Below are 9,919 nucleotides of genomic sequence, written 5' to 3' on the forward strand. Positions count from 1 at the left end.
GCCATATTCTGAAGGTATCTGAAAGATTTGAAGAATATCTATCTAAGTGAAACTTATCTCTACACATCTAGAAAATCTAACTAACATGATTGCAAGCTTGACTATTATAGATGATTATCTATTAACCTATATTTCTTAATTATACATTACATTTTTAAATGAGCTACACAAACACAATACCTTAACCAAAATCAGAAATACATATACATATAACAAAATTGACCTTAAGTTTGTATCAATAAACCAAGATTCATACCAATGCAAACTATTCATATCTATATCATATCCCCGTTTAAATTGTGAGATGGAGTGTTTGAGTGCGGTTTGTGAGAAGACTGCTACAGCTTACTTAATGGTGACATGGACTGGCTGTGTGCCCAGAAGTAGGGTGGTGCATATGGCTCAGAAGTGCGAGCAGCTCTGCCATGCTGGACTTTGCAGGGCAAACAGACAATGCCATATTATCCCTAGCAATGGTGCAGCTTAAGTTTGAAGAAGCACTTAGTATTGTAAGAAGTGTTCCTGGACAATAAAGAATTACAGATTCACAGTAGGACATAAACGACCTCTAAAAGGGTCACAATGTTGAACAAAATTCTTATATGAAGAGCTGGAATATCAAATAAGTCTTAGCAATCTGTTTTTATTCCCCCGAAATTTTGTCATAAAAAAAATCAAATGTTTGACATTTTAAAAATAAAAACTTGGCCAGATAATTTGTTTTAATCACTTCAAATCATAAATTCTTTTTTTGTTTTTTTCATCAACACTCAAAACATTTTTGAATAAAAGCTAGATTATTAAAGAAAACTAGCCTACAAACCACAATCCCAGAGAACTTAGACAACAAGGAGGACACTAAGAGAGACATACATAGATCTAATCTACATGGGAAGTAGAAAAAGACAAGATCTCCTGAGTAATTTGTGAACATGGGGACCTTGCGGGAGGATTGACTTGGGGGAGGGGAGAGGCAGGGAGGAGAGCAGAGAAAAATGAAGAGCTCAATAAAAATCAAGTTTAAAAATGAAAAAAAAGCTAGATTATGCTGACTGACCACCAGATGTCAGCATTGTTCCATTTCAAGATATTTGAACCATCCCTGCACCTAGGCCTCAGACATTCCCCAGCTGTGGTTTGGAGGCATGTAGATCTGCAAGCAAATTGCTACTGAAAAGAAAGTCTTAGATGTTGTACAGACTTTTAAAGTGCCGGTTTCTCTACCCACCTTTCTTCACCTTTTAGGACTTCGGCTTCCATAATAAAACTGTCATCAGGATTCTAATCGCCAGAAGTGAAATAGACCTAATGACCATACGGAAACGTTACAAAGAGAGATTTGGGAAATCCTTGTTTCATGATATCAAAGTAAGCTTTCTCTTCATGTTTGACTTAAACTCGCATTTTGTTCTTTCTGAACCATAAACAAAAGCTTTAATTTAATCAGCTTGATGTTGGGATCTAGAAAACTACATATGTGACAAGGATGGTTGACTCTAAGAGTCCAGACACAGAGTTCAATGCTTTAACAAATAAATCTTAACCCGCGAAGATATTGCACCTTGAAAGTAAAACCTTTCCTTCTTTGCTTTTAATAGCCACTCCCTGTGACTGCTCTTCAAGGGTTCAGTTCTCACATGAATACAGAGGACCATCTGAATATGGCCCTTCCCCTGTATTTATAGCTGTAACCTTCACACTAGAACTCCTGAGGTTGAGGCAGGAAGATCAAAACTTCAATGTCAACCCTCAGCTTAAAAGCAAGTAGAGACTAGGACAGACTCCTAAAAACTTGCCTCAAAACACAAACAAGCAAGTAAACCAAAAACATTGAGGATCAGAAAAATTATCTTTTGCTACAAGAATGCTTTGACTGTAGGGAGGATTCCTAACTTACTGCCACATTCCTCACAACATCATAGAAGATAAGACAGTCAGTAAATACCATCAGCTGCTATTCTGAAGAACTGTATTGGTGAATGTGTTAAGCTCCACATGACCAAACACTTCACCAAGCAGAGGGCAGGAAAATAAGAGTTTAAAACTAAGCAAATCAATGTCTTATTCTGATCATTCAAAACTTTTGTTAAATGTTTTAAAAACTTGGCAAAAATGGAAAGATATGGGTTATCTAGGTGCTCAGTATGAAAATAAAAATGCTTAGTTTCTCCCCCCAAAAAATCAGAAAGATTTCCACGAAGGAGAGAATGGAGCATCAGAATGCACACAGTATCTGACTATGTCTTAATTTATATACTTTGTACATTCACATTGCTTTCTAATGTAATTTGAAAGTCACAAGAAAGAATATTTTAGCTCTTTGAATTATTCAAGATATGATTCAACATCTCAAATATTATAGCCACAAAAGCCAGAACGTTTTTTAGAACTTTCTAGGAGCCAAAGTGATTCTAAGAAATAGACAAATCAGTTAAAAATCAATCTTATTCTCTTTTAATCTTTGATAAAATATTCCTTATGTCTACCTTGGAAATCCAGAGCTACGAGTGACGATGCACATGTACCATTGAGAAATAGAACTAGAATAGTGAATAAGCAAATGCGCATACATACTTGTCATTATTCCCAGCTGTCTCAACAACAAGTTGGAATAATACAATGCTACTATGTGCTTGTGAGTTTTAGTTACAAAGAATCATGCAAAATTGCACAGTATTGTGTAAAAGATCCCTAATATGCTAAGTGATTTTATGAAGCTGGCTTCCATAATGACATTCATTCAATCATCTGTACTAGAATATTTAGAAATTGTGGAAGAACATAAAAAGAGAACAAAATTGTCTTAATTCTCTAGGGTAGATACCCAGTAATGAAATTTTTTGTAGGCCCTGCTATGGCTGGAAAACATGTGCTTCCCCAGATCCCTACAGTGAAACCCTAATCCTACCAAGAAGGTGTTAGGAGTGTGACCTTTGAGAGTTAAGTCATGAAGGTGGAACCCATGAGCACTTACTTTTCTTACTGGAAAAGAAAGCTCCAGGATGTTACTTTGTCCCCTTTGCCATGTCAAGCTGGAGGCTAAGAAGAAGTATGCTCTCAGTGACAAAAAAATGTGTCGTCACCTAGATTTTCTATTTAACATAGATTTACAGCACCTTAAGCCACCTCATTTACGGAAGCCCTAGGGGACTAGTATAGCCACTGTTGATCTTTCTCAAAAGTGCATAAATAATAACATTTTGCTGTCAAACAAATGATTTTATTAAGCCAGGACACAGGACATCCCCTTGCATAAAACATATATTGAAATAGAAAAACTATCTTGCATGATTACCCATTGCTTTTCAAGTTCCCATTGATATGTATAATGTTTCATTGATATGTACCATTATGGTCCATATGTGTTTATAGATCTCTGTGCTCATCCATAATTGACAAAATTTTTAAAATGCATTTCTTTATATGGGATTTCTGAATTAAAGAGTATAAATATTTTCATATCTTTTGAAACTCACTGTCAATGTCCAGAAACCATCAATTAATTTATTAATATTAGGGTACCAATTCCTAAAGAAGAAGAGAAGATTCATTTTATCATGTTATTCTACTCACAAATAAACATTAAAGTTCCATCAGTTTTACATAAATTATATTGTACTGAATATATACAGCATTATCTTTAATGAATTTCACCTTGAATAGGGCTCAGAAAATCTTTAGACGAAAAACATAAATCATTTTATGAAAAATAACAGTCCACAAATTTATCATATGGTAATTAGAAGAATTACAGCTGATTTTTTTAGGGATGGAGAGATTTGATTTCAAGTGCCTGTATTTTTTCTTTCTTTACAGAATTTTGCTTCAGGGCACTATGAGAAAGCACTGCTTGCCATATGTGCTGGTGATGTGGAAGACTACTAAAATAAGTAAAGAATGGGAGGGCTCACAAGTCTCGCAACCCTCTTTATAGTCACCTCAGATACAGACTGTGGAACCTGTGCTGTTATTGACACTGAAATACAACTATAGAATCGTATTTCTCTTCTATCTCTAAAATTATTCTGAGAAAAAACTACTGTTGAAAATATGTAATCCTGGATTTGTACTCCTCCCTCAATTGGTAATTAATTAAATTGCATGTGGTGGAATAAGGAAAGCATTGCATTGGAGTAGATTTCTTTTAGTCATGAACCAGTTCCTACCACAGGAAAGTCTGCTCATGACTGTCTTTAGTATCAGTCTGAAACCTATAAAATTAAAGTGTGTGACCAGCTCAGTATGTGACCACCCTAAGCATGTCCCTACTCTCATGGGAACTGCATGGACTCTTGAACAAACCCAGTAAAGCTGAGGTAAGGCCCCAAAACAGCCTTTAAATGAAAATACCCAAAAGTAAAATGTACCCAAGAGGTAATAGGTAGTAGTAGGTAATACTACTGGATTAATTAGTTGTACACAGATTGGATAGAAAAGCAAGGGTTCGTGTGTGTCTCTGTGTTTACCTTGATTGTGCTAAAGCCACTCCAGTAAGATAATTAAAATACTTCTAAAAAGTTCTTTCTTTAATTTTGGAGGAAGGGTAGTTGGGCACATGGACCATGGCACATTTGCTCACCAGGCTGTCTCTCAACTCATGGCCTCTTTTTCTTTAATTATTGTTGTTTTGTATGTGTCCAAAATACATAATACAATCTACTCAGTCTATACAATGTTACTTGCGATATATAAGAGATGAAGTCTAACCTTTTCTCATTGGATGGCCAGCTGGGAAACTCTTCCCAGGAGAAGCCTATTTCTACTCTAACCAACATTAATTCGTTGCCTACAGTCTCTTTCTAGGGTTGTGCCCTCATGAGATTTTTCCCACTTTTTGTTTCATGTCCACTTTTTGTTTAGTGTCCTTCTTGTTCAGATATTTTTGGGCAGGCATGTTGACAGGACGTCATGTATACATCTTCTGACATTTCTGAGAGACACAATAGCACAACAAACTTCTGGATCCTCTGTGACTTACAATTTTTCTGTTCATCTTCTGTAATGCAGTCTCTGATGCAGGAAACATGTTATAGATGTATCCGTTGGGGCTGTGTACCATATAATCACTAATTCCTGCATTTTGATAGATTGTGATTTTCTGCAAGAGTCTCTGTTGCAAAGATATGTCTTTGGCAAGGATGAGGTCCACACTTGTATATGAAAATTTGAAGGTAGGAACAACAGATGGTATTTGTCTTTCTGGGCCTGGGTTATTTCACTCAATATGGTCCTTTCAAATTTCATCTATTTATCTAAAATTATGTAATTTTAATTTTTATGAAGACAGATAGTATTTTATAATAAATACAAATAAGTTTTCAGTATCTGTATATCAATTGAAAGTCATTTAGGCTGTTTTCATTTCTGACTGTTGCGAATAGTGCAGCAATGAACATGTCTAAGCAATAACTGTGGAGTACACCGTGTAGTCCTTTGGGCATATACCGAGAAATCGTAAAACTAGGTCAGGTGGAAGATTTACTTTTATCTTTGAGGTTCTTCAAACTGATTTCTGGGGTGGCTATACCAATTTGCAATCAACTTCACCTTCCATTTCACTCAGTTGATTGTGTTCTTTAGCTGTGCAGAAGCATTTTAGGTTTATAAAGTCCGATTTGTAGATTGTTGACCTCAATTCTTGGTCAAATGGGGTCCTGTTCAGAAAGTCCTTTCCTATTCCCATATTCTATATGATATTTCCTATGTTTTCTTCCTGCAGTTTTTATACCTATACACAGATAGATTTTTCTATATACATACGAAAAACATACATAGAAAGAGATCATGGATACCTCTAATTCAAAATACTCTCAAAAAGAAATGTCTAGTAATAAACCTAACCAAATATATGAAATATTTCCACAATAAAAATTTTAAATTTTTGAAGGAATTTTGAGAGCACACTAGAAAACAAAAAGACATTCCATGCTTGTTAATTGGTAGAACTAAAACTACAGAAATGACTATTGTACCAAAATCCATTTACAGATTCCTTGCAATTCCAGTGAAAATCTGACATTCTTCACAGTAATACAAAAATTATCCTAAAATTCACAAGGAACAATGGACCCCAAATACCTAAAACAGCCCTTAACAAAAAGAACATGTTAGAGATACTAACAGGATAGTCTTCCAGACATATTAGAACCAGAGTAATAAAAGCAAATATGATGCAGACCCAAAAATAGACATGAAAGCCAATAGGATAGAATCAAAGACCCAAACATGACTACACATATATATGCTATAGCTATCCAATTCAATCAAGCTGCCAAAAACATACACTAAAGACAAGATAGTATCTTCAACAAACAGTTCTGGAAAACCTGATGTCCACATGAAGAATGAAGTTAGACCTGCTTCTATCACCTTGCACTAATTTCAAGTGTCTCAAAGACCTAAATGTGAAACTTGAAAATATTAGAAGAAAATATAGGCCATACTCTACCTAATGTGGGTATAAGAATGGAGTTTCTGAATAGTACCCCATGTACCCAGGAATTGAGACCAGCAATCGACAAGTGAGACTTCATGAAACTAAGAAGATTCTATATAGCTAAAGAAACAATCATTGAATGAAGAAGCACACACAATAAGAAAGAATATTTACTAGCTGCCCATCTTATAGAGGTTTAATATATTATAAAAAGAGACTGTGTGTTGGTTTCCTGGCTGCCCAAACCCAAATAATCATACAGAAACTATATTAATTATAGCACTGTTTGGCCTATGGCTCAGGCATCTTTCTAGCTAGATCTTATATCTTAAATTAACCCATTTCTATTAATTTATGTATCACCACGAGACTGTGGCCAACTGGTAAGATTCCAGCATCTTTCTCAATCATCAGCTACATGGCATCTCAGACTCCACCTTCTTTCTTCCTGCATGCAGTTTAGTTTTCCCACCTAGCTCTATTCTGCCCTGCCAAAATTAGGTTATTTATTAACCAATGGTAATAAAATATATTCACAGCATACAGAGGGGAACCCCACATCAATATATAGAATATACAAATAATTTAAAAACAAAACAATGCAAAAACTGGGCTTGGGTTCCAAAGACAGTTCTCAAAAGAATAAATAAAAATGGTTAAGAAATATCTCAATTTATGTTCATTATCAATAGCAATTAGTGAAATAAAAACAACTTTGAAATTCTTATTTGCCTTGCTGTTATCACTTTTTATTAATTTTTATTGAGCTCTACACTTTTCTCTGATCCCCTCCCTGCCTCTCTCCTCCCCTTCAAACCTCCCTCAAGGTCCCCATGTTCCCAATTTACTCAGGAGATCTTGTCTTTTTCTATTTCCCATGTAGATTAGATCTATGTATTTCTCTCCTAGGGTCCTCACTGTTGTTTAAGTTCTCTGGGGCTGAGTTTTTTTGCTTTGTCTTTAAAAAACACTTATGAGTGAGTAAATGGGATAATTGTCTCTCTGGGTCTGGGTAACCTCACTCAAAATGATGTTTTCTAGCTCCATCAGTTTTCCTGCAAAATTCAAGCTGTCATTATTTTTTCTGCTGTGTAGTATACTACTGTATAAATGTACCACATTTTCCTTATCCATTCTTAGGTTGAAGGGCATTTAGGTTGTTTCCAGGTTCTTGCTATGACAAACAATGCTACTATGAACATAGTTAAGCACATGTCCTTGTGGCACAATTGAGCATCCAAAAGATGGAAGAGAGAATCTCAAGTGCTGAAGATACAATAGAGGAAATAAACTCATCAGTCAAAAAAAAAAACATTAAATCTAACAAAAGCTTAACCCAAAATATCCAGGAAATTTGGGACACCATAAAAAGGCTAAACTTAAGAATAATGGGTATAGAAGGAGAAGTTCAACTCAAAAGCACAGAAAATATATTTAACAAAATCATAGAAGAAAACTTTCCCATCCTAAAGAAAGATATGCCTATGAAGATATAAGAAGATTACAGAACACCAAACAGACTGGACCAAAAAAAAAAAAGGCCCTCACCACATAATAAAACACTAAGCATACAGCGTAATGACACACAAAACAATCCCACACCAGTTCAGAATTATGAATAATAAAATGGTTATTCATTTAAGGGGAAAACTTACAGATTACTGTCCTAGACAAGAGTCCTCTGCATGAACAGAAACATAGTCTAGCAGCCTGAAGTGGGAGCCAGAAACAAGAGAAAAGGCACAAATTTACCACTGCTTTTACCATATAAGAGACCACGCCCAAGTGGACTGGTAGCTTAAAGGCTATTGGTGGAAGGAGCAGAATGTGCTTCCACAGTCCCTCTCCCTTTTGTTTAAATAAGAGACTTCCAAATCCATCTCAAAACTATATGCACTAAGAACAAATACCAAGTATAATTAGAATTACAACCAGCATAAACAATGTTAAGCAAGGATCATATGCTAAATATTTTAATAAACATTCTATCCTATGGAGTCTAAGTCTTGTATAGAAAATGGCTGGCTAGATCATAAGAATACAGTAACTATGACTATCTAATCTTCAACCCCAGCCAAGGCCTGAGAAGGGAAATAATATTAATTCAGCAGGCATAAAGTACAATCAAGTAGCTTCCAAAGTGAGAAATATATGACAGAGAGCAATCACCCAAAGTCTCATTTTGCAATGTTGAAGCAACCAACTTTGGCTAAGGCCAAGAGCAACTGACAGACCATTTTCAGAGACAGGACATTTTTCATAACTGTCTTACCCTGTCTTGGCAAGATTTGACAGTCCTTCTTATTCATTTCCAGATACCATGTACCTTGTCTGTAGTTGAGGCAGTGTCAATTCCTTGCCCAGAGGTCAGTTTAGCCAAGAAGAAAACAATCTCCAAGTAGAATGTCTTTGATGCTCAACATTCTCTTGGGAATAGATTGGTGCTGTCAGAAGTAATAATGTCTCATGTTGACAAAACCCTAAGTTATTTAATGCCATGTTCCACAGATCCTTGAAGTGGTTGAAGAGTACCTATCTAGACAGAATACAATCTCTATGTTTCTAAAGAACCTAATTGATCTGACTGTATGTAAAGCAAACATGAACAACTATTTTCCTATAATAATTAATATCTGTATAACTTAAAGACTAAAACTTCATGTCAGAATATTAAATAATCTGTAAACAAATGTGTAACAACTGAGGACAATGATCTCAAAATGTAAACAATCTATAAGTATTTTGATTAGAGTAGGAGCAATATATAATGCCATATGAAAATTATCATAAAAGTCGTATGAATATACAAAATGTCCTAAACAGAGATAACATACATATATACAATCTGACAGAATAACTTTGCATAAGTGTACAAATAATGTAAACAAAAATAACAAATATAATTTGAACTTGTATCAATATACAATAACTACACCAATGTGATATAAATTATCCATAAATAATAGCTCACAAGTATTCACTCTATTATCCATTATTATTATCCCTCTTTTTAAACATAGCTTTTACTCCAACCCTTTATCTAGTAAAAGTAATAATCAACAACCCCTAAACTGTGCTCCCAACCCTAAGAACATAAGCCAAAGATTAATTATTATATGTCTATCTTCTGGGTCAATTACCCCTATTTGTTCAGCCCTAGTTAGTCTTTGCAAAAAGTCACCAAAAGGTTCTCTCTGACCCTGTTGAACCCTAAGATATCATTCAACTCTCTTTCCTTGTTCCCAATCCTGCTCCAGGCTTTTAAAGCTGCTGTGCTACATAGGGACAAGGTGTGCTCATCATAAAGAGCTTGATCATGAAGATCAGAGTAAAGTCCTTCACATAGAATTTGATCTAGGGAAATCTCAAGTCCTTTTGCATTTTCTTGTTGCTCTAAAATTCTTGCCTCTTCTTTAAAAAAGCACCTCTAAAGTAATTTGATCCACTTTCTATGACTTTTGAGATTAACTGAGTCCAATCTTG

General features: G+C 35.1%; 1 protein-coding gene across 1 annotated transcript in view; it reads left to right on the forward strand.

Annotated features, from left to right (window-relative positions):
- The window catches only part of Anxa10 (annexin A10), a 160,688-nt gene extending 156,688 nt beyond the window's left edge, over nt 1-4,000 (forward strand). Inside the window, exons 14-15 of the mRNA XM_087901193.1 lie at nt 1,246-1,368; nt 3,817-4,000. Of these exons, the coding sequence (XP_087757319.1) occupies nt 1,246-1,368; nt 3,817-3,885 (192 nt within the window). The 3' untranslated portion in view covers nt 3,886-4,000. The remainder of the gene's footprint in view (nt 1-1,245; nt 1,369-3,816) is intronic.
- The last annotated feature ends 5,919 nt before the right edge of the window (nt 4,001-9,919 follow it).

This window comes from Myodes glareolus, chromosome 23 (genome assembly GCF_982192425.1).
Source record: "Myodes glareolus chromosome 23, mMyoGla1.1, whole genome shotgun sequence".
In the NCBI taxonomy this organism is placed as follows: Eukaryota; Metazoa; Chordata; class Mammalia; order Rodentia; family Cricetidae; genus Myodes; species Myodes glareolus.